Source organism: Lepidochelys kempii, chromosome 2, assembly GCF_965140265.1.
Source record: "Lepidochelys kempii isolate rLepKem1 chromosome 2, rLepKem1.hap2, whole genome shotgun sequence".
NCBI classification, from domain to species: domain Eukaryota; kingdom Metazoa; phylum Chordata; order Testudines; family Cheloniidae; genus Lepidochelys; species Lepidochelys kempii.
The window spans coordinates 212,872,437-212,898,632 of record NC_133257.1 but is presented as its reverse complement, the minus strand read 5'-3'; the positions used below and the strand labels follow the sequence as shown (position 1 = coordinate 212,898,632).

General features: G+C 43.3%; 2 protein-coding genes across 2 annotated transcripts in view; both read left to right on the top strand.

Annotated features, from left to right (window-relative positions):
• Positions 1–26,196, top strand: part of HDAC9 (histone deacetylase 9) — a 704,899-nt gene that overhangs the window by 218,975 nt on the left and 459,728 nt on the right. The window lies entirely within an intron of this gene.
• The window catches only part of LOC140907941 (uncharacterized), a 123,159-nt gene continuing 100,874 nt past the window's right edge, over positions 3,912–26,196 (top strand). Inside the window, exons 1-2 of the mRNA XM_073335033.1 lie at positions 3,912–4,685; positions 5,274–5,549. Of these exons, the coding sequence (XP_073191134.1) occupies positions 4,103–4,685; positions 5,274–5,549 (859 nt within the window). The 5' untranslated portion in view covers positions 3,912–4,102. The remainder of the gene's footprint in view (positions 4,686–5,273; positions 5,550–26,196) is intronic.

Below are 26,196 nucleotides of genomic sequence, written 5' to 3'. Positions count from 1 at the left end.
TCACATAAGTCCTCATGGCAGTGAGTCGACCACGGCATCTCCCCCGTCGACTCCACTTACTCCTCCTGCCGAGGTGGAGTACAGGCATCGACTTGGGGATCGATTTATTGCATCTAGACGAGACACAATAAATCGATCCCTGATAGATCGATCACTACCTGCCGAGCCAGTGGGTAGTGAAGACTTACCCTGAGAGATTCTAACTAATGAGACTTTAGGGAATTACATTGCACAACAGGTGTTACTGTGCCTTTTCTAAATGGCTGTCTTTGCTGCCACAACTGGAAATGGACCAAACCTCTGGATCCAAGTACACGCTTCCCAATTTAGGAGACATTCAAATCCAAATGTTGTGGCTTAGATCTGGCTTATTTGTATCTGCAACACCATCATCATAAAAAAATCAATTAAAAATAAAATGTCCTTTAAATGCTTTTTCAAAACATAGAGCAGGGTAATGATAAATATAAATGTCAGATGAAAATGGGATACTACGTGGAGCATATTTTCCTTGAGGATTATCTGTTGCATATGTGTTGCAAGCACCATTGACCATGTAACTTCAGCTTTTAATAAATTAAAATATAAACAAACCCCAGGGAAAATTTTAGCCTGCATCAGATCATTGAGCTTACATTCAGAGACAATTTTGTGTTATCTTTCTATTGCTATCATTTCTGCTTATATTAGGAGATTACCAAAGAGGGTAAAATCCTGTAGGGAGAGTTGGAAAACACCAGTGATTTACCAGTCTAATACTCAAAGACTTAAAGAATAAATGTGATCTTATTTATTTTGGTGAATTTCCAACAGATTGAGCCCTTTTGCCAGGTTACCTCTAGAGGGAAATGCACTGTTTTTTATTAGGAGGAATAATAGGGATCGTAGAATTTGCAATGTGAAATAAGCTAGCTATAAGGACAAATATTAAAGAAACATTATACTCTTTTGTTAAAGCCCTCAATTCCCTTTAAAGTAAAAACTTACACCTCAAATTTGATTGCTTTTCACAATTCCTTTAAAACTGTCTATGGCTACAAAAAACTAACTTAGAGTAAATATGTATAGAGTAAATATGTCAGTGAAACTAGTGCTAAGTGAACATTTCAATAGACTTTGCATGAGGCCCTTGTAAATGAAATGTGTTTTAGCACCCAGAAGTCGAGATGCTTTTTACCTAAAGTATATCCAAATGTTGTGGAGACTCCTTGCTTAGCTTATGTGACCCTAAATCCACTCCCATCCACCTTCAGGGATCTGTTGAGGTACTTCTTATGTACCTGAGTTCACCACCTGGGGGATATTGCCACTGGTAGTAAAGAATAACAGAACATTATTGCCTTTTTGATTAGGGATTACCTTTTAAAATCAGATAAGCAATTGGCTAGTGAGTGTAACGTAACACATCTTGAATTAAAGAGAGGAAAGAATAGCTTATGCTCAACTTTACATACTCCTCAAAAGGAAGTGTAATGTATAAATAGGCCATTTCTCCATTAACCTGCATGATCTGCAGTCATTTACACCAGAGCCAAGTGGGCGTAAATACTACTAAATGAAAATGGCCGCCTTCTACACTCACTTTGCACTGGTGTGAATGATAACATATAGGGTACGCTAATGGAGAATCAGTCCCACTGTCTTTCTTTTAGCTGAGTGCTTATAGAAGTAAAAGGCACAATAAAAGGCAAAGAACTGCACGGCAGACTAAATTAATGGCATCACTTACAGTACCTATGTGATTTGGAGAGTAGATTGTTCCTAATCTAATGGAAAGTTTAACAAGCCAACTGGCTCCTCGGTCACTGGAAAGAAGGGCTGGAATCAGACAAGCTGTCATGGTAGGACCTGGCACCACTGAGCTTGGATCACTAGTGAAAGTTTAACCAGAAGCATTGAACATTGAGTTTATGCCTGTCAACTGTTTTTCCTTTTTTTAAATAACAGCTGCAAATTTAAACTGCATCTTTAAATCAAATTCAAGCATGAGAATCCTCAGGCTATACCTTTTGCAAACTCTAAACTCAAATTCCTCTGATCCGGGAAGAGGAAATCACATGTTGTTTCTGGCCTAGCCTACCTAGCAGTGTTCAAAAGGAGGTAACTGAACTCAAGATCCAAAGAATCGTATAGATTTGCGTGGCTTAGGGACCTGTGTCTTGTTTTTCAGCTTAACTTTCTCTGTTAACAGAGCAGAAGAGTTAAGTTCAAGCCATTTGAAGAAATGTTGCCTTCAAGGTTTTTTAAAAATATCTGGTTTACAAAGGCAATTTAATGTGGCACTGTCGTTTCTACTTCACACAGAGAGAGAATTTTTTTTGCCAGTCCTTTACTGACAGAGGCAAAAAACTTGCAGCCAATTTTTTGGTTGTTGTTCTTGAGAGATTCTCTCCCTTCCTCTTCTACTTTGGTCCAAATGCAAGTGCTAATTCAGCATTGGCTAGCTCTTTAGTTAGCTGGAGCACATTCCTGCTTTTACAGGAGTTGACATGAGTCGACCAACTAGAGCTCCAGGCAAAGTCCCAAAGGATCTATAGTTCTTCTAGTTTGAAGCACTTTGGTTGCAAGAGAATAGTCTGATTTGTTAAACTGCTGCACAATCTAACCTTTTAATTTGGGCTACTTAACCCCCCAGTGTTTTGTTGTGCAGCAGACCAGCATACGTGCCTCCTGTGACTCTCGGGAACTGGGTGAATGATTGATCTTGTTAGAGAGTCATAGAGTGTTAGAGTTTAAGGACAGAAGGGACCAGCAGATCAACTGGTCTGATCTCCTGTATATCACAGATCGCCAACACCACCCAGCGCCCCACACAAAACCCCAAACCGAAATTAGATCAAAGTATTCCATCCCTCAGGAGACTAGAGTATTGTGTGCCACAGGCAGAGACTAGGAGGGACTGAGGTGCACCGGTGTGAGAGGCCCTGCAATGACCGGGAAATGGTTAAGTGAAGTATAAACAGATAAGCCTGACAAATGAACTGCACTGCCACCCTGCAGATGAAGGCGACAACCCCCTTAGGTCACTGCCAGTCTGACCTGGGAGAAAATTCCTTCCCGACCCCACATATGGCAATCAGTTAGATGCTGAACATGTGAGCAAGAACCAGCCAGCCTAGCACTTGAGAGGGAGAATGCTCAGTGCCACCTCACAGCACTGGCCCTCCCCATCCAATGGCCCATCTCCAGCCATGCCACCTTTGATGCTTCAGAGGAAAGGATTAAAACAAACCCTCTCAGAATACATTCGGGGTGGGGGGGGCGGAATTCTTTCCTGACCCCTGTAGGTGGCCAGCTCAAGCCCTGAAGAATGAGCTTTTAGGAATATTCGACATAAACTGGAAGTGAGCCCTGTTGAGACCTACCCCCTAGCATCAGAAGCAACCCCATAATACAGTTGGACTCCTAAATTTGTCCAGCTGTTTCTTAAAACTAATTAAGTTGTTTGACCCCCACCCCCTCACAGCTCCTATTGGGAGGCTAGTCCAGAACCTCACCTCTCTGATGAGAGGGGAGGGATAGCTCAGTGGTTTGAGCATTGGCTTGCTAAACCCAGGGCTGTACGTTCAATCCTTGAGGAGGTCACTTAGGGATCTGGGCCAAAAATTGGGGATTGGTCCAGCTTTGAGCAGCGGGTTGGACTAGATGACCTCCTGAGGTCCCTTCTAAGCCTGATATTCTATGATGGTTAGAAACCTTCTATTTTCTAGCCTGAATTTGTAGTACTGCATCAAATGCTTTACTAAGCCCCGGTCTACACTAGGACTTTAGGTCGAATTTAGCAGCGTTAAATCGATGTAAACCTGCACCCATCCACACAATGAAGCCCTTTATTTCGACTTAAAGGGCTCTTAAAATTGATTTCCTTACTCCACCCCTGACAAGTGGATTAGTGCTTAAATCGACGTTGCCGGCTCGAATTTGGGGTACTGTGGACACAATTCGATGGTATTGGCCTCCGGGAGCTATCCCAGAGTGCTCCATTATGACCGCTCTGGACAGCACTCTCAACTCAGATGCACTGGCCAGGTAGACGGGAAAAGAACCGTGAACTTTTGAATCTCATTTCCTGTTTGGCCAGCGTGGCAAGCTGCAGGTGACCATGCAGAGCTCATCAGCACAGGTGACCATGATGGAGTCCCAGAATCGCAAAAGAGCTCCAGCATGGACCGAACGGGAGGTACGGGATCTGATCGCTTTTTGGGGAGAGGAATCCGTGCTATCAGAACTCCGTTCCAGTTTTCGAAATGCCAAAACCTTTGTGAAAATCTCCCAGGGCATGAAGGACAGAGGCCATAACAGGGACCCGAAGCAGTGCCGCATGAAACTGAAGGAGCTGAGGCAAGCCTACCAGAAAACCAGAGAGGCGAACAGCCGCTCTGGGTCAGAGCCCCAAACATGCCGCTTCTATGATGAGCTGCATGCCATTTTAGGGGGTTCAGCCACCACTACCCCAGCCATGTTGTTTGACTCCTTCAATGGAGATGGAGGCAATACGGAAGCAGGTTTTGGGGACGAAGAAGATGATGATGATGAGAAGGTTGTAGATAGCTCACAGCAAGCAAGCAGAGAAACCGGTTTTCCCGACAGCCAGGAACTGTTTCTCACCCTAGACCTGGAGCCAGTACCCCCCGAACCCACCCAAGGCTGCCTCCTGGACCCAGCAGGCGGAGAAGGGACCTCTGGTGAGTGTACCTTTTAAAATACTATACATGGTTTAAAAGCAAGCATGTGAAAGGATTACTTTGCCCTGGCATTTGCAGTTCTCCTAGATGTAGTCCTAAAGCCTTTGCAAAAGGTTTCTGGGGAGGGCAGCCTTATTGCGTCCTTCATGGTAGGACACTTTACCACTCCAGGCCAGTAACACGTACTCGGGAATCATTGTAGAACAAAGCATTGCAGTGTATGTTTGCTGGCATTCAAACAACATCCGTTCTTTATCTCTCTGTGTTATCCTCAGGAGAGTGAGATATAATTCATGGTCACCTGGTTGAAAAAGAGTGCTTTTCTTCAGGGGACACTCAGAGGAGCCCATTCCTGCTGGGCTGTTTGCCTGTGGCTAAACAGAAATGTTCCCCGCTGTTAGCCACAGGGAGGGGGGAAGGTTGAGGGGGTAGTCACGTGGTGGGAGGAGGCAAAATGCGACCTTGTAACGAAAGCACATGTGCTATGTATGTAATGTTAACAGCAAGGTTTACCCTGAAAGAGTGTAGCCACTGTTTTATAAAATGTGTCTTTTTAAATACCGCTGTCCCTTTTTTTTTCTCCACCAGCTGCATGTGTTTCAATGATCACAGGATCTTCTCCTTCCCAGAGGCTAGTGAAGCTTAGAAAGAAAAAAAAACGCACTCGCGATGAAATGTTCTCCGAGCTCATGCTGTCCTCCCACACTGACAGAGCACAGACGAATGCGTGGAGGCAGATAATGTCAGAGTGCAGGAAAGCACAAAATGACCGGGAGGAGAGGTGGCGGGCTGAAGAGAGTAAGTGGCGGCAGCGTGATGAGAGGAGGCAGGATTCAATGCTGAGGCTGCTGCAGGACCAAACCAGTATGCTCCAGTGTATGGTTGAGCTGCAGCAAAGGCAGCTGGAGCACAGACTGCCACTGCAGCCCCTCTGTAACCAACCGCCCTCCTCCCCAAGTTCCATAGCCTCCACACCCAGACGCCCAAGAACGCGGTGGGGGGGCCTCCGGCCAACCAGCCACTCCACCACAGAGGATTGCCCCCCCAAAAAAAGGCTGTCATTCAATAAATTTTAAAGTTGTAAACTTTTAAAGTGCTGTGCTTAAAGTGCTGTGTGGCATTTTCCTTCCCTCCTCCACCACCCCTCCTGGGCTACCTTGGTAGTCATCCCCCTATTTGTGTGATGAATGAATAAAGAATGCATGAATGTGAAGCAACAATGACTTTATTGCCTCTGCAAGCGGTGATTGAAGGGAGGAGGGGCGGGTGGTTAGCTTACAGGGAAGTAGAGTGAACCAAGGGGCGGGGGGTTTCATCAAGGAGAAACAAACAGAACTTTCACACTGTAGCCTGGCCAGTCATGAAACTGGTTTTCAAAGCTTCTCTGATGCGTACCACGCCCTCCTGTGCTCTTCTAACCGCCCTGGTGTCTGGCTGCGCGTAACCAGCAGCCAGGCGATTTGCCTCAACCTCCCACCCCGCCATAAACGTCTCCCCCTTACTCTCACAGATATTGTGGAGCACACAGCAAGCAGTAATAACAGTGGGAATATTGGTTTCGCTGAGGTCTAAGCGAGTCAGTAAACTGTGCCAGCGCGCCTTTAAACGTCCAAATGCACATTCTACCACCATTCTGCACTTGCTCAGCCTGTAGTTGAACAGCTCCTGACCACTGTCCAGGCTGCCTGTGTACGGCTTCATGAGCCATGGCATTAAGGGGTAGGCTGGGTCCCCAAGGATACATATAGGCATTTCAACATCCCCAACTGTTATTTTCTGGTCTGGGAATAAAGTCCCTTCCTGCAGCTTTTGAAACAGACCAGAGTTCCTGAAGATGCGAGCATCATGCACCTTTCCCGGCCATCCCACGTTGATGTTGGTGAAACGTCCCTTGTGATCCACCAGAGCTTGCAGCACTATCGAAAAGTACCCTTTACGGTTTATGTACTCGGCGGCTTGGTGCTCCGGTGCCAAGATAGGGATATGGGTTCCGTCTATGGCCCCACCACAGTTAGGGAATCCCATTGCAGCAAAGCCATCCACTATGACCTGCACATTTCCCAGGGTCACTACCCTTGATATCAGCAGATCTTTGATTGCGTGGGCTACTTGCATCACAGCAGCCCCCACAGTAGATTTGCCCACTCCAAATTGATTCCCAACTGACCGGTAGCTGTCTGGCGTTGCAAGCTTCCACAGGGCTATCGCCACTCGCTTCTCAACTGTGAGGGCTGCTCTCATCTTGGTATTCATGCGCCTCAGGGCAGGGGAAAGCAAGTCACAAAGTTCCATGAAAGTGCCCTTACGCATGCGAAAGTTTCGCAGCCACTGGGAATCGTCCCAGACCTGCAACACTATGCGGTCCCACCAGTCTGTGCTTGTTTCCCGAGCCCAGAATCGGCGTTCCACAGCATGAACCTGCCCCATTAGCACCATGATGCATGCATTGGCAGGGCCCATGCTTTCAGAGAAATCTGTGTCCATGTCCTGATCCCTCACGTGACCGCGCTGACGTCGCCTCCTTGCCCAGTATCGCTTTGCCAGGTTCTGGTGCTGCATATACTGCTGGATACTGCGTGTGGTGTTTAATGTGCTCCTAATTGCCAAAGTGAGCTGAGCGGCCTCCATGCTTGCCTTGGTATGGCGTCCGCACAGAAAAAAGGCGCGGAACGATTGTCTGCCGTTGCTCTGACGGAGGGAGGGGCAACTGACGACACGGCTTACAGGGTTGGCTTCAGGGAGCTAAAATCAACAAAGGGGGTGTCTTTACATCAAGGAGTATTTCAGGCAGGACTTCACGGAGGGTTCCAATAAGAAATGGTGCACCTAAGTTATTGTTCTTATTGGAACAAGGAGGTTAGCCTGGCCTCTGATTGATACATGGCTAGATTTACCTCGCTGCACCTTCTCTGTGAGTGACTGCAGTGTGACCTAGAGGAATGAGTCCCCTAGACAGGGGAGGAGGCAAATGAGTACAAAACAAATCTGGTCTATTTCTTGTTTTGACCCACTCCATCTATCTTTTACATCTTTGGCTGGCAGCAGACAGTGCAGAAGGACTGCATGCCATCCACATCTCATGGCTGCTCGGCAGAAGATGGTACAGTACGACTGCTAGCCATCCTCATCTCTTGCCTGCCTGGCAGAAGATGGTACAATACGACTACTAGCAATCCTCATCTCTTGCCTGCCTGGCAGAAGATGGTACAGTATGACTGCTAGCAGTCCGTATCGCCTGCCCGCTCACCATAAGACGGTTCAATAGGACTGACTGCAGGACTAAAGAGAATGACCTGGTCAAGTCACTCCAAATTTAGTCCCGGCGCCCATGTCTGCCCAGGCGCTCCCAGCCGACGTGGCTAGGAGCACCTCGGACATGACGATGACGGCTACCAGTCGTACTGTACCATCTGCTACCACAAGGCAAGGGGTTGCTGCTACTGTGTAGCAATGCCGTACCGCGTCTGCCAGCACCCAGGAGACATAGGGTGACGGTTACCTGAGCAGGCTCCATGCTTGCCGTGGTATGGCGTCTGCACAGGTAACTCAGGAAAAAAGGCGCGAAACGATTGTCTGCCCTTGCTTTCACGGAGGGAGGGAGGGAACGGGGGCCTGACGATATGTACCCAGAACCACCCGCGACAATGTTTTAGCCCCATCAGGCATTGGGATCTCAACCCAGAATTCCAATGGGCAGCGGAGACTGCGGGAACTGTGGGATACCTACCCACAGTGCAACGCTCCGGAAGTCGACTCTAGCCTCGGTACTGTGGAAGCGCTCCGCCGAGTTAATGCACTTAATGCACTTAGAGCATTTTCTGTGGGGACACACACTCGAATATATAAAACCAATTTATAAAAAAACGACTTCTATAAATTCGACCTTATTCCGTAGTGTAGACATACCCTTACATCCAATTATATTAAGCCTGGTCTACAGTAGGAAATTAAGTCAATATAACTGCGTCACTCAGGGGTGTGAAATAGCTGCACCTCTGAGTAATGCGGTTAAACCAAGCTAATCCCCGGTGTAGACAGTTTACCTACGTTGACGGGAGTGTAGGTAAACTGTCTGTCCCTAAAGCACTACAAAATGCTGCTGCAGCGTTTTAAGTATAGACAGGCCGGTAGATCTACTGCACATCCCTAATCTAAAAAGTCGGTTATTTTCTCAATGACAGAAATCACATTGATTTGGCATGATCTACCTTAGTTGCATTACATCCCCTTTACTGTTTACATCCATTAATTTAATTATTCTTTCCTTTACAGTTTGTTTTAAAACCTTACATACCACTGAGGTCAGACTAGCTGGTCTGGCTTACTTTTTTCCCCTTTTCTAAATATAGATACGATGTAAACAGAAACAATCTGTTACTGGTGTGCACAAAACTAGGTTTATTCTATCGCTCTTCATTAGGTGTTTCTTCCTGCACAGTGAAGGGTTTTTTACAATTTATAAATTGGAGAACCTTTGTCATTTTCAAAACAGGAACATGAATCATTGTAAATTAGTTAAACTTAATGATGGTATTGTATAGTAATAGAATTCTCAGATAAACTTTGCTTTCATGAATTTGAGGGCTACTTCTGGACTAATTTGGTCTAAAAATGTGGGAAAAGTAGAATAAATACCAGGGTATGCTACTGATAAAAGTAATTGAATGGACCAACATTTTACTTTAGAAAATTAAAATCCTGTGCATGCAGTTTGACTTTGCAGTGAAGAATGATCCTGAACTGTTAGGACTGCTGTTGACTTATTCTATTGAATGATGAACTGAGTCCTGTATGATCCTACCAAATTACATGTTGTATTTATCATGTTCTCTCAGTGTTCTTCCTAGATTTTACAGCAACAAAAAGTTTTCACTTACCAGAGTATTAAAGGATAATATACAATGAAAGGATATGATATTGGGCAAGTTTAATGTGTATTATGTTTTACACAAAATATTAAAACATGTTATTTTTGTATGTCTCTAGGCAGTTGTGCATACTGTAACTGATGAGTCACAGAGAGGTAAAAAAAACCAGGTAATGCACCCAGCCAAATATGAAATGAGCAAGATATTCCTACCTAACCTCAGATGGCAATTAGTTTATAACTCGAAGCAACAGGACTGATATTGCTTATGTTTTAATGTAGCTAGAACAACATCATATGCTGTTCCTTATTCATATATATGTATAATCCTTTTCTCAATTTGACTAAATAACTAGCTTCAATAGTATCCTGTGGCAGTTCATTCTACAGGGTAATTATATGATCCATAAAAAGTATGCTAAGTTATCAACATAAGTAGTGCAGCTAGCATCTCTCATACTAGTAACAGAATTATGGTAATATCACATGAAGTAATTAAATGGTGTTTGCATCCATTCTTTCTTGGGCCTGGTCTACAGTACGCGGTTATTTTGGAATTAGCTGAGTAACCTCGAAATAAAACTGGTTCCATCCACATGACCAAACCAGTTTTTTCGATTTAAAGGGCTCTTTACTCCGATTTCTGTACTCCACCTCGGCAAGTGGAGTAGCGCTAAAATCGAGATCGCAGTTCCGGGTTACAGGTACTGTGGACGCAATTCGATTATATTGGCCTCCAGGAGCTATCCGAGAATGCTCCCTTGTGACCACTCTGGACAACACTCTGAACGCCGATGCACTAGCCAGGTAGGCAGTAAAAGCCCCGGGAACTTTTGAATTTCTTGTTTGGTCACCACCATCACAGGTGACCATCAGTACAGTCCACCATCACAGGTAACCACGCAGTCCCGGATTTGCAGACGAGCTCCAACATGGTCTGAAAGGGAGGTACTGGATCTCATTGCATGTTGGGGAGATGAATATGTTATGGCAGAACTACGTTCCAAAACAAGGAACGCAAATACGTATGCTAAAGTCTCCAGGCCCATGACGGAAAGAGGCTACTCCAAGGACACAGAACAGTGTCATACAAAAATCAAGGAGCTCAGGCAAGTGTACCAAAAAGCCAGGGAGGTGAACGGGCACTCTGGGTCACAGCCCCTAACATGTCGCTTCTACCGTGAGCTGCATGCAGTTATGGGGAGTGATGACACCACTATCCCACAACTGTCCGTGGACACCTACAAGGGGGGAGTAGCATGGATTGAGGAGGATGAGTTTTTGGAAGACGAAGAGGAAGAGGAGGAGGACAGTGCACAGGCGGCAAGTGGGGAATCTGTTTTCCCCCCTAGCCAGGAACTATTCTTAACGCTGGAGCCAATAGCCTCCCCCTACTCCCAAAGCATGCTCCCAGACCATGACCCTGGAGAAGGCACTTCTGGTGAGTGAGAGCTTGATTGGAGCCACACGGTGGGGGGAAACAGCTGGGCTGTTCGCGTTTAGTTTAAAGGGCTCATCCCTTCTCAGAGCCTCACCAGAGCTGCGCTGGGCTGTTCACATTTAGTTTAAAGGGCTCATCCCTGCTCAGAGCCTCATTGGAGCCCCACAGTTTGTGTGTGGGGAGAGGGTGTTGTGTGAAGCGATCATCCCAGAGAGCCCTTAGGCTGCCTGCAAGATGAATTCTGTTGCCTGGCCACTGCCTGCAAGAAGAATTCTGTTCCCTGGCTGCATGTGTTGGCTTACTCACACCAAAGTGGGAGGCACTTCAATATAAGAGGCAAAATGCGACCTTGTACAGAAAGAACATGTGCTGTGTACTATGAATTGCCTGTTTCACTGAGAAAGAGTGTCCCCTTTGTTCTCTAAAATGTATCTTTAAAATACTACCCTCCCTTTTTCTCCTCCTGCAGGTGCGAATGTTTCAACACTGCCCCTATCGACTCCGTCCCAGAGGCTGGTCCAGATTAGAAGGCGGAAAAAACGAACTCGGGACGACATGTTTGCCGAGCTCATGCAGTCCTCCCACACTGATAGGGCCCAGTTGAATGCATGGAGGCAAATAATTATGGAGTCCTGTAAAACGTTACATGAATACAAAGAGAGGAGGGACGTGTGCAATGAGAGCAGGCAGGATGCTATGGTCAAGCTCATGAGGGAGCAAACTGACATGCTCCACTGTATGGTAGATTTAATGCGGGAAAGGCAGCAAGACCACAGACTGCCGCTGCAGCCCCTGACGCCCTCCCTCCTCCCCAAGTTCCATAGCCTCCTCACCCGGACGCCCAAGAACACGGAGAGGGAGGCTACAGGGACCCACACAGTCAACCCCAGAGGATTGCACAAGCAGCAGAAAGCTGGCATATCCTAAATTTTTATTTGGTTTCTGGACTTGTCCTTCCCTCCTCCTCCACTCCCCCCCAATCCACCCCCCCCCCCCCCGTCTAGCTTCTGATTTCTCTCAGTGTTTTGTGCAACAAATAATACAGAACTGTTTTTAAACAATTGTGACTTTACTTCCTTTAATATATATATAGGGGGCAGGTAACTTTAAGAGAAACAAACACAACTCTCACACCATACCCTGGCCAGTCATGAAACTGGCTTTCAAAGCTTCTCTGATGTGCAATGTACCCTGCTGTGCTCTTCTAATCGCCCTGTTGTCTGGCTGTGTGAAACTGGCCACCAGGTGAGTTGCCTCAACCTCCCACCTCACCATAAATATCTACCCCTTACTCTGACAGATATTGTGGAGAACACAACAAGCAGCAATTACAATTGGAATATTGGTTGTGCTGAGATCTAACTGAGTCAGTAAACTGCAGCAGCGCGCTTTCAAACATCCAAACGCACATTCTACCACCATTCTGCACTTGCTCAGCCTACAGTTGAACTGCTCCTTACTACTGTCCAGGGTGCCTGTGTACAGCTTCATGAGCCATGGCATTAAGGGGTAGGCTGGGTCCCCGAGGATAACTATATGCATTTCAACATCCCCAACAGTAATTTTCTGGTCTGGGAAGTAAGTTCCTTCCTGCAGCTGTTCAAACAGACCAGAGTTCCTGAAGATGCGAGCGTTCATGAACCTTTCCCAACCATCCCGCATTGATGTCGATGAAATGTCCCTTGTGATCCACCAGTGCTTGCAATACCATGGAAAAGTACCCCTTGTGGTTTATGTACTGGCCACTCCTGTGTTCTGGGGCCAAGATAGGGATATGCGTTCCATCTATCGCCCCGCCGCAGTTAGGGAACCCCAGTGCATTAAAGCCATCCACAATGTGGTCCCACCAGTCTGTGCTTGTTTCCCAGGCCCAGAATCGGCATTCCACAGCATGAACCTGGCCCAACAGCAGCATGATCTCCCAATCACCACATGCCGTGCGGTCTGTGTCCATGTCCTCATCACTATAGTAATTGCGCTGTCGTCGCTTCCTCGCCCGCTTTTGCAGGTACTGCACATACTGCTGGATAACGCGTGAGGTATTTACAATGGTCAAAACTGCAGCAGAGATCTGATCGGGCTCCATGGCTATGGCGCCTGCACAGGCAATCCTGGAAAAAGGACGTGAAATGTAGGAGAGCAGAGTGGCAGTGGAAGCTGTGCTGTTTGGTTCACGGTAGCCAAACAAAGGCTGAAAATGGTTGTCTTCTGTGGCTTTCACGGAGGTGGGACCCCAGGACAGACAACATGGAGAAGCTTGGAAGCACGGCAATAGCGGGAGAGGAGAGTTGGCGGCGGAAGCTGTACTGCTCGGTTCACGATGGCTGAGCAGAGTTGAGTTGGAGAGGTGAATTCATAGTAGCAGGAGAGCAGCGGTGCACCGTCTGCTGAAAGCAGTGTGGCATCTGCACGCCAAAAAGGTGCGAAACAATTGTCTGCCATAGCTTTCTGACGACACACACCCAGAAACACCCGTGAGAATGTTTTTGCCCCATCATGCACTGGGAGCTTAACCCAGAATTCCAGTGGGCGGCGGGGACTGTGGGAACTGTGGGATAGCTACCCACAGTGCACCGCTCCGACATTCGATGCTAGCCTTGGTACTGTGGATGCAATCTGCCGAATTCATGCGCTTTAGTGGGGACACAGAAGACCAAATGTATAAAATAACTTACAAAAATTTGAATAAAATAATTTCGAAATAATTTCATACTGTAGACGTACCCTTGGTTTCAAACCCTGACAAGATGGCTTCTCCAGGACAAAAATCTTAATACTGATGGAAATAATATATTAATTTTACAACATATAGCACCTTTTATCCTGAAGCTGCCGAAAGTGCTTTTCAGGTTCTGAGCAATCCTTAGTTGTGCCAGTCATGCTTGACACAACTCCTGGGGAGGCATATGTGCCTCTAAGCTGATTTTCTGCCTTGCTAGTTAGAGCAGCCTAAGAGTTGCTCTAATTTATGTTTTACATCAGTGAAGCTTGCTGGAGCACAGCTTGGAAGAGACTGTAAGGTGATTGCAGTTGACAAAATATATAACTTTAATGGCTCTGTAGTAAGACACAAGGGCAGAGATGTAAGTGGGGTGGCCCCGGGCAGAGTCTTGAAGGAGAGTGTGCTTTTGATGTGACAGAGGGTCAGATTTCCTGCCATGGCTGTGGAGCAGTCAGTGCAGCTAGGAGGGATTTATGCAGAGATGCCTGGGGCTGCTCTGTGTTGGTTCAGCTTCCTAAGGGAGCCTGGGAGTAGGGGAGTCCTGGCAATTACCTCTTCATCCTGGCAACAGCCCCTGCACTGGCATCCTCTGCACAGGGGCCTGATCCACCAAGCTGAGGGCTTCCCTGTTCCAATGAAGCAGCTAGAATGTGGCCCCAAGATCAAACCCAGAACTGGAAATGTGTTGTATGGTCACTTCAGTTTAACACTGGTGTTTGGAACTGGCATTCTGCCATTTTTCCTTTAATTCTCTTACTATAGAGATTCATAGAGCTTAAGGCCAGATGGGACCATTAGATCATCTAGTCTGTATAGCACAGACCATTACGTTTCACCCACTTACCCCTATATTGAGCCGAATAACTTGTGTTTGACTAAAGCATAACTTATGTTTGGCTAAAGTATATATGCCAGAAAGGCATCCAGTCTTGATTTGGAGACATTAAGAGATGAAAAGTCTACCACTTCCCTTGTCAGTTTGTTCCAGTGGTTAATCACCCTCACTGTTAAAAACGTGTGCCTGATCTTTATTTTGAATTTGTCTGGCTTCAGCTTCCAGCCATTGGTTTGTGTTATGCCTTTCTTTGCTAGATTAAAAAATGCTTTAATACCAGTATTTTCTCCCCAGGATAGTACTTTTATATTCTGTAATCAAGTTGCCTCTCAGCCCTCCTTCTGAAAAGCTAAACAGATTCTTTAAGTCTCTCACTGAAAGGCATTTTTTCCAGTCCTCAAATAATATTTGTGGCTTTTGTTTTCAGCACGCTCTCCAAATTTTCATCATCCTTTTTAAAATGTGGACACCAGAGCTATATTCAGGATTCCAGTGTACTCACCAACGGTGTATACAGAGGTAAAAGCATACTTCTACTCCAGCAAAAGATCACATCAGCCCTTTTTGCCATAGTATTGCTCTGGGAGCTCATGTTCAGTTGCTTGTCCACTATAACCTCTAAATCCTGCTAATATAGTAAAATGTTACCCACAATGACAAAATAGCAATAAAAAAAATTAGAAATGAGAAATGCCAACGAGGACATCTAGTGCAACAGTTCGCAGACTATGCGAACTTCTAGACTAGAATGCAAACTGGGCTCTCTGGCACACTCGCTGGCATTCATCATGGTACTGATTATCCTCCTTGCTTCCAGTTGTTAAATGGCATTTAAAGGATCTAAAAATACATTATTGTTCATATATTCCCTTTCCAAGTAAGCAGTTGCTATTCTTGCCATGGAGGCTGTGACTGTGACTGAGAAGGAAGGTGGTCTCTGTGTTTGCAAACAGGCAACAAACTCTCTATTAACATGTTATCCACCCTATGGAGAAAAAATATGGGGAATGACTGAGCTAGTTCATCTTCCTGCCATTGCAGGGTAGCTCCCTATCACTTGTGCTTTTTCATTTCTAGGGGAGGGAATTCTAGCTTTAGAGGAGACCTTCTGCTTTTCTGAGAAATGTGCAGTGGAGTTCCTAGCATGAAAAGAAATGTGCAACTGTTTGGAAGGCACCTGTGAACAAGTTCAAGAAACCCTAGCTTTCCCCCTCCCCCCACCCCACTATCTCTATATTCCAGCACTCTAGGATTTGCCAGCTGTGTGGATAGCTTTCTTCCTGTAATCGTCAGCAAATCAGTGAGTGTAGCTCCACTTAGAATCTCATAAATCACAGTTTTAATTAATTACATATCCTTTCAAACTGCCATTGAAAGAGAAACCTTGGCCAGATTTTTGCTGTCATGGCATGCTCTAAAGTCCGTCTTACGGTCTACAACGTTGCTGAAAACATTAATTTAGATGGTGGGCTGAACACATTGAGCTTCAGCAAACAAAACAAATCATTGGTTTATTCCTTATTCACATCACAAAGAAAGCTTCAGAGGTGAAAACAACACTCCCAATCTCACTCTCTGTATCTGGGATATGCGTTATAAAACACGTTTGTGTTTGGCAAGCAGAACACTATGTCAATAAATCATAAACATGGGCCGGTTGGGTGATTGGGCTATACAAAGAGCGCACTCCATTATAGCTAATTTAACTTGTTTGACTTTTATTTAGCCCTATTTGGCATTACACTTGAATGTTGTTTGGAATGTTGTGCATAAAGGTTGTATTTGTTCCATAACAGTTTTTCTAATGAACTATTTGTCCTCTGCTAGATGACATCTAAGTGCTTAAAACCTGTAATGAGATGTGAGGTGAATTGCATTGATTGGCACTGATGGACGGGCTTGCTGAAATACTGCAGGAGCTCTCCTACAGGGGCAGTACTGTAAAATTGTTGTTTACAGCATCATATCCCCTAGGCACCCAAGCTGTAATTACATAAACAGAGCCACTTCAGCCAGCCCAATGTGTCATCATGAATTTTCCAGCTAATCTATCCATTCATCTTAATGGTCCAGAACTTGTGCTTCATGTCACCGTCTGCCTTTGTTCCACTCTTTGATCTCTTGAAATGTCTGTCACGAAGAAAGTGTTTATCTTGAATTATGTGTCAAAGAAGGTTAGGGTGCACACTTCTAAAGCTCGGGCATGAAATTTCTTAAGCAAACCTTGCCAGTTGCTTCACGAACATAACTGAAGTATGGATTTCAGTTTAACATTATGTATTAATATTTTTGGAAGCCGTTTAAAATAATAGTCCTTTTAATGAATACTGAACAAAAAAATCCCATTGAAGTACACTTGGCATCTTCATTATTAACAAATGAGTTTATCTGTCATAATTAATATTACTACAATAAATATATAATAATTAATAATGGTTAGACTATTATTGTAAAGATTTTCTCATTCAAACATTTACTTGTATTGCATTTCAGCCTAATACAAGGAAAGATTTCAACAACCACTTTATTTCTTGGATGTGCTTTGCATTGGGCTAATGCTGGTATCATATTGCTCTACAAACGCATGTAGAAAATAGGTGTATGAGGATGGGTAAAAGAGTATGTTAAGGATAAAGGACCTGTAGGAGGTTGAGGTACAAAAAGAAACAAGTTAGGAGCTGCAGAAAGAGACTGGCTAACATGGATTTCAGGGTCCAGAACAGGACGATTTGTGATTTTAACTGCAGACTGCTTTAGCCACACTCTCTGTTCCTCTTTCCAGAGGATACTTTTAATTTAAGTCAGTACCCTCTCCTCACCCCTCAATAAGAGAAGGAATCTGTCTGAGTGTATCCTACTTCTTAGTATTTGCATGCCTTAGGACAAATTGCCTAGAATGTATTCAATCTGTTCTAAACACTGTTTGTAGATATTCTTTGCAAAGGTGCCTGGAGGTTTGGTATGAGGAATTAAAAATAATCAGATGTACTAGTAAGAGTAAAAATATGTTCAAGAAACTTCAGTATTAAAAAAAATGTTAAAGAAAAACATTCACTGCACAGGAACAAATAAATAAACCAGAACAGATGCATCCCGAATGATTATAGGACTTGCAGATTGAGGCACCTACGTTATCTGACTCCCTTGCTCATATAAAAATGTGGGTGTCTGTTTGCATTTTGGTCCAAATACATATTAAGCAATTTACATAAACGGGTCAAACTTTAAGCTTCTGAATAGTCCTATACAAGTCAATGTGACTACTCACTCGTTAGGCATGTGCTTATTTATCTTGCTTCACTGGGGCCTAAAATAGGTAAGGAATACACCCCACCCCCACCCCCAAACATTTTGTGTATCCATTCTAGAATTGCTTGTCTCAACGAGTTGTCAGTTTTTGCTAAATAGAGAGCTGAAAAGTAAGGGCATAATATTGGCATCAACTGGATTGGGGTACCTAATGGTGAAGCCCCTTCCTGGCTGGTGTGATGGAGGGGCGACTGGGTCAAATTTGCATGACATTGTGATGGCGTGGTGTCCACCCTCGTGTTCCCCCTTTCAGTCAGGAATGGTAATGCTTGTGAGTCCTGCCTCACTTCCCTTCACCCAAGTTATAAACAAGTCCAGGCAGATCTTTTTATCAAAGAGTGCCCCCTTCCAAGAGTCTCCTTTATTTACAAGAGCCATGAGTGTAAGTACAAGTGCTCTCAGCTACACCTGGGGCATTCATCGTCTCAGGCTTCATACAACTACTGGTCTTCCTTCAAGAGACTCTTCTTTCCTGGGCTTGTAAACACTCTGTTTCTGGAAACCTTTTTACTTCTTTCTCTGGGTTACTTCTGTCTGTCCTTCCTTAAGCAGGAATTCCCAGCTCTCCTGTCTAGAACTGAGCTATATTAGTTAGTCCCGCACTTTCTTCCTACTCAGGAGTCTCCCAAGTTCTCTTAATTAGATTCTCTTGATATTGTGAAGGCCAAGACTATTACAGGATTTAAAAAAGAAGTAGATAAGTTCATGGAGGATAGATCCATCAATGGCTATTAGCCAGGATGGGCAGGAATGGTGTCCCTAGCCTCTGTTTGCCAGAAACTAGGAATGGGCGACTTGATGATTACCTGTCTGTTCATTCCCTGTGGGGCGCCTGGCATTGGCCACTATTGGAAGACAGGATATTGGACTAGATGGACCTTTGGTCTGACCCAATAGGGCTGTTCTTATGTTCTAGTCTCTCCTTAGCTCTCCCCTCAACTCTCTGAAGCTGAGTTGTGGATTAGCCAGCCGAGCGGCCTTAACCAGCTTCTCCCCCAGCTGGCCCCTTTTCTTAGGCTTCAGGCTGCTCAGCAGGCCAGCTTTCCCTGCTGGTATCCACTCTGAGTGCGGAGACAGCCTTTATGATAAGGCTCCCCCAACTTATCCCCAGTTGGTAGGGAAGAGTGGGGGAGCCTTGCCCTGCCCTCCCTGCAAGGCTTCTGGCCCCGGAGTCCTTTAAGAAATAGTAATGGGATTTCCTCCCAAACACTTCTTACTCCCAGGACCGCTTCCTCTCTCCCAATGTCTCCTGGGTCCTCATGTATAATCAGACTTTTCAAACCCTTAGCAGCCATGCCATGCCACATGATGTGGTGGGCTGACCATTATGCCTTTAAGGGGCAAACTGTCCTGTCACATCACCTCTCTGGGTAAGAGATCTGGTTTGGGTGTGGGAAGGAGAGACCACACGACTGGGTGCGGGGAGGAGAGCTCGGAGCTGGGTGCAGGGCAATGTGTGTCTGTGCGGGGGGAAGAGCATAAGACACAGTGTGCGACAGCAGGAGGGGAGTGTGTGTGGACCTGGGTGGAGTGGGGAGAGAGTGGGTCTGAGTGTGGGGCAGCAGGGAGGGGAGCGAATGTGGGTGTAGGAGGGAGAGCTCCAGGCTGGGTACAGTGGCAGTAGGTAGGGGGAAGTGTGGGGTGCTGGGTGGAGGGCAGCAGAGGGAGAGCTCTATGAAAATTCTGGTTGCCCTTCTGCTGGTCAGAAATAACGTAAGGCATATCATGATAGATGTAATACCAGAAATGCAACGTGCTGTATCCAAATAATGTAATTAGACATGGGAGAGATTCATTGTATTAGTATTTCCAATTTAGAACCCAGGTGAAAATTTGCTCTCAAATAACACCATGCAGCACCATTAACATTAATGGGGTTGAATGGATGTCTTTGAGAACAAAACTGTTTTCTTTTTGAGTCCATTATCTTACCTGACGGGTGTATAAGGAGCTAGTTGGTACCGCACCTGTGTATGAGGCATTCATGTCAGGTCTGTACTCCACCTGCTTTCAGTATCTTAAAGCTGTTAGAAAACACTGCTGCTAAAGATGAACATTAGCTAAAATCCTTAGATCTGAGCAGCCCTCAGTTCTGAGAAGTTCAGACTCTGTTCCAAACTTTGCAGCCTGGAACCGTCTCTACTTATTAGATAGATTATTCAGATTAGGCACTAAAATAACAACTATTTTACATATTTTATTGATTCTTCAGATTCATGTGACTCACATACAGTACTTCTGAAATAGATAATTAAATGAAAGGACAGAAGAAATTCTCCTGGATATGGCAAAATAGACCTTAATATTTTAAAGTATCAATTTAAAAAGGAAATTAAAAGGAACGTTTTGAGGAAGATGATAGAATCAGACCAGTTGTCCTTAACAGTTAGCTAATGGTTAACTAACAGCAGGGTGTCAATATCTAGATGTAGTTAAGAAAGGCATTCTAACTTTCTATCTGTGTAGCTGCAGACATAATTATGTGTTTGTGTCAGACTGGGAGTCTCAGACTTGCATAGATTTTTATAGATCTTGCTCGTTTACATTATGGATGATAGAAGGGTGGAAACAGATGCTTCATCGGTTACTCAAGCCCTAGTACGGCTGTCAGTAAACCTTAAAGCAAGATTAAAATTGGCACCGAAATTCTTAGAGTTTATCTACTGTCTTTCATTCTACTACAGGTTCTTGACAGTGAGTTCCTTTTCTCGGAAAAGCAATGCCTTTTGTAGTTTTGTGGCAAATGAATGCAATGTCATGCTATTGAAATGTCATTGTGTTATACCAGTCCTTTCAGAACCAAAGTGTAAGTGAAACAAAATTAGCTCTGCAAGGACCATATATTTAATACCACTCTCCAACTTTGAACCTGTGAGGTAAATCTTCTTTATTGATCATTAACATTCTTCAGCTGTTCCTTGAAATTTCAGTTATCTATGGATGAGGTTATGATGGTGTATATATTCTTTGCTTTAAGATCATGACACTTCTTGTAAGTAATTGAACTTTTTTTAAAACAAATTTATAGCCTTGGTATTGTTGTGTTCTGCCAAAACCTACCAACCTGTGTTTTGTGGTGCAACATTTTCCTTTTAAAAATATATATGAAAACCATTACACTGGAATTTAAGATATTTAACTCATTGGTCTTTTTCTCATCTTGTTGAATATAAAAACTGTGCTAAAAAGCTTCAAGGGTGTGACTTAAAATTTGCCATAAAACCGAAGACATCCAGAATTAAAGATGACAGCTTAAGTCCTCTACTGAAAGGGTCTCATAATTCACTTCCATCTTAGCTCACCCAGTTATGTCATTTTATTGCAACTCCTATGTGCAAACTCTTCCTGCCTCTGCAGTGGCTATTGAATTTGATCTACATTATGACAATTGATCAATGTTGTTAATTATTAGGCTTGATTCTCCATTCTGTTACACTGGTTTTACACCAGCATAGCACTCATAGACTTCAAAACCAGTGTAAAGGAACAGAGTATTAGCCCCACTACTTTGATCTAGGGAACAAATAGGCAAGTAGTCATACAAAGAGAAATCCTGTCTCCATTAAAGTCAATGGGACTTTGCCATTGACTTCAGTGGTTGGCTTTAAATGGCCAAGATTTCACCCGCGGTGATTTATTATATAATAAATTCTGTTATTTATTTATTTATTTATTTATTTATTTATTTATTTATAATTTATTCAGTATAGTAGATGTGCCTGGTGCTTTACAGATAAATGACAGATCTCTAGCACTGGGGAGCGGTACAATGAAAGTGCTAGATCATGTGGCCCTGACTTGTAAAAGTAGGTCTTACACATGCAAAGAGTCCTGTTGAAACCAAATGAGAGTTGTGTGATTACATCCTAATTTAATTAATAGAACTCATTTTTTACATGGGGGTTCTGACATTGAAATTGGTAATGCACAAATATGCTGCTGCGCCCATGCAGAACCCCAGCGACTGTATCCGGACTCGGTGGTGCAGTGGGACATCTGCAGGTATGGCCTGTAATTGAATTACATTGAATATGTTCATCCTTGAGAATCTGAAAATTCTGTAGACTTGATACTCATGTTAGTGTGACCTGAAATAATATAAATGATAATACGTAGATAGATATTCTATGATGGAATATACACACATGCCCAACATTCACTGCAGCTGTGAAAATGTATGATATCATGCCCACAAAATTGTGTTCTTATAAAATTTCACAAATTTCACAAAATGGAATTTTGGCACCAAAATATGCAAACATTCAATTTTGGGCACATGTTTTTGAAAAGAAAATGGATCATTTTCTGAATTGAATTAAAATATCATAATTTTTTCTTTAAAATTAGGCCATTTTTGAGTAGTATGATTACATTTTTGTTAGTTATCCTGTTCTTCATTTAAAACTTTTTGTGTGTGTGAAATTGGACCATTTTGGGGAAAACCTCAAATTTTGACTTTCATTAATTTCTTAGTGAATATTTTACACTAAACTATCAATCATTGTAATTAGAAACATGTGTGTAGCTCTCTGAATGTACTACTGAAAAGATATACTGATGGATTTAAGATAAAAAACAGATAATAATAACAATATGTTCTTTTTTCCTTACCTGCCAAGATCTGCATTTTTACAAGTGTAAAGCTTCTTACTTCCTTGTTGTGTAATTCAGTTTTAAAGACTATGGAATGCTAGTGTGGTGAAGCTTTATCCTGTTGCTTTTGTTGGTAAGAGATGAAGAGTTATCCACAGACAGGCTAAAGGAAATGGTTCATTTTTCACACCTCTTGAAAAATATTTAACCTCTCATTCCAGGAAACCTAAAGGAGATCTCAGATTCCTCAGTAGTTAGAACGGAAACTCCTAAAGCCCAAAGACTTAATAGATATGAGTTTAAATGATCAGTCAGCAAAAATGAAACAACTAATATCTAAGCATTAGGAAAAATAGAGACCAAAGCTAGCTTTGGAATAGTTGATGTTTGTAGGGTTTTGAGTGTTTATTCTATGGCTGGTTCATATTTAGTGACTGGAAGCTAGGGAATTGAAAATGAGACTGTATAGTTAAAGACAGTTTGTTTTTGATATGGTTAATATATTACAGTAACTTGCAGGTGACTAATAAAGAATTTTGGTATGTCCCTAGAGTTAGATTTATGCAATATTATGAAAGCAAACATAGATTTCCTCTTTGCCAGTATACTGATGCTCAAAGGATTGTGTACAGGATTCCTGAGATGATTAAATAAGCATGTAGACTTTCTATATAAATAGTAGTGCATATACAGTAATATATGTGTATATAGTATTGCTTTTTTCCCCTTTAATTCCTGCATGGATCTAATGAAAGAAAGATTCTTACATAATGCAAATGTCAGATTCATACCTTTTGAACTTAGGTTAAGGACACACTAAGAAGGATTAGAATAAAGAGGAGTCTACAGCTGGGTGAATTTTAATAACCATTTTTTCTGTTGAAGTTTGCAAAAAGGTAAAGTAAATCGCATATATCACTTTTGCAGTCAACAACTAGTGAAATCATAAAAATAAGGATCCCACAATGATCTATTATAAATAATTTGAAACATTTGGTTGAAGTACCCAAGCAATATAAGAGCATAAATCAAATAGCAATGAGATTTTGTCCAGTATCTGTTGTGTCTGGAAGATCTGAATATAGACATCCATTCATGATTCACTTCCATTTGCTTATCTGCTCGTTGAGATTTTCACAGCAGTGCGGGGGATTTAACCATTCATTTTCTGTAAAAACTTTGGAAGAGTTGAGTTGAAAAGTTGAATAGTTATAATTTGAATAGATATAATTTGAAAAGTTTCTAGCATAAAAATTCACTCGATGAGTATTTTGTCCACAATTAAAAAATAAGATCCATTCATCTGTACTTAGTTTATTAGAGTGCACATGTGAAAAATGGGTTTCAGAGTAACAGCCGTGTTAATCTGTATTTGCAAAAAGAAAAGGAGGACTTGTGGCACCTTAGAGACTAACCAATTTATTTGAGCATAAGCTTTCGTGAGCTACAGCTCACTTCATCGGATGCCCGATGAAGTGAGCTGTAGCTCACGAAAGCTTATGCTCAAATAAATTGGCTAGTCTCTAAGGTGCCACAAGTCCTCCTTTTCTTCATGTTAAAAATGTGTATGCGTTACACATATGTATGTGTGTATAATACACACGCATTTGGAGATAATATCCATGTGATAAATTACACAGCCATTTGATAGATAAATGTGTGTGTGTGCGCGCATTTGTATTTGAACACACCTGGTATGTATGTGTACTATATTATAAAACCCCAACCCTTTGCACTTGTGGTTTATTGTTGTTGAAAGCTTTTCACAATGTTGTGAATAAAACAAGAACAACAACAATCCTTTGCTCTCAGATGTGTTCATTGAGCTCCCTTTGAAGTTAATGGTGGCCTTGTACATGCAGCCAAGGCAGAATTTATCTTTCATTTTATATCACAAAATGTGAAAAATGTATAATGCGTGTTAAAATTAATTTTAAAATGAGTAGAATATTTTAAATAGTGGCTTTGGGGCACGTGCAGCAGCACCCTTGCTGTCCACTGATCAGCTATATTATGAGGTGCCGTGTCACTGTCACCACTCTTTAGAGGCTGTTGCCGGTTTTGAATATGAGTTTCTGCACTTCTATAGAACTGTTGCTGTTGTTGGTGGAAAAAAATTTTTTTTTTACACCTGGTGCTTTTCAATTCAAAAACCATTTCACTTTCTGCCTTTTCAGTTTTTTTGAACTTCTTTTGACTTTGCTGGTAGAGAGAGCTGCAGGTTGAAGTTGTGCCCATCTGGTTAAACAATTCATCCATAAACACAGACCTTTCATTATTCAGTGGATGGGACTGCCTGTATAAACGGTTGCAGAGCTCCAGGGAAAGACCAGTTTCCCCAGTCACTGCATTCAGAAAATGCCCGTTTGGGTACAGAAAAAGGAGAAATCTGGAAATGTGAGCCCTGTATTGTGTCAACAGTCCACTTGGAGAACTGTTTTTAAAAGTAGGTGTTAATTTAAAATTGTAATGGCTCTTTTTAACAACTCAAATGCTGTATTCATAAATGGCACATGTCCTTGAAGGGATACCTGCATGATCCTCATTGTACAGCTCATAAAATCTGCAGGGTTGCATGTTCAGCATTAGGTTACTTTTGTTTTGGGGACTTGTGCACTGTTATGATATCCAGAGGGTATTTGATTTGGCTGAATATTCCCATAATATTCCATCTTACTCCCATTGTGATCCAGTTCCTGCTTTTTCTCCTTTCCATTCCCCTGCTAAAAACTGTCCTTCACATTCCTTGCTGAGCTAGGGGAGAGAATGACAGAAATATTTCTTCCCATGGGGTTAGCAGAGAAAGCAGTCAGATGTGTCTGTCAAAGAAAGAAGTTAGTGTAAGGGATAATCTTTAGAGTACTAGTTCCCAAACCATAGTCCATGGACCACTGCAGCTATGTAGAGGCTGGCTGCTCAAGTGATGGTATCTCCTCCTCCTCATTTCCAGCTGCTTCTTCAGGTATCCAGGATCTTAATCGCAAAGAAGAGACTGGAGATCTGTAAAAGTAGCTGGAAAGAAGATTACTTTTTTTTAAAATATACACACCCTTCTTCAGAATTGGTAATATAAAACTCTCCTCCACACAGATTCTGTAGGTTTCAGAGTAACAGCCGTGTTAGTCTGTATTCGCAAAAAGAAAAGGAGTACTTGTGGCACCTTAGAGACTAACCAATTTATTAGAGCATAAGCTTTCGTGAGCTACAGCTCACTTCATCAGATGCATATCGTGGAAACTCTGCTGCAGTTTCCACGATATGCATCTGATGAAGTGAGCTGTAGCTCACGAAAGCTTATGCTCTAATAAATTGGTTAGTCTCTAAGGTGCCACAAGTACTCCTTTTCTTTTTACAGATTCTGTAGGCACTGAAAGCAAGTGTAACTGTGAACACCTGTTCATTAGGGACAAGACAGAGGCAAACAACTAAGCTGACAAAGGCAATTAACAGCCCCTTAAGTGCTTTGTCACAACCAGCCAATGCTGCATTCAACCCAGTGACCTAGGACCTAGAGCAGTAGTTTTCAAACTTTTTTTTTCTGGAGACCCAGTTGAAGAAAATTGTGGATGCCTGTGACCCAAAGGAGCTGGGGATGAAGGGTATGGGGTGTGGGGGTGAGGGTTGTGGCGTGGGGCTGGGAATGAGGGGTTCAGTGTGTAAAAGCGGGCTCTGGGCTGGGGCAGGGGGTTAGGGTGCAAGAGGCAGTCAGGGCTTTGGGCTGGGGGGTGCAGGCTCTGGGCTGGG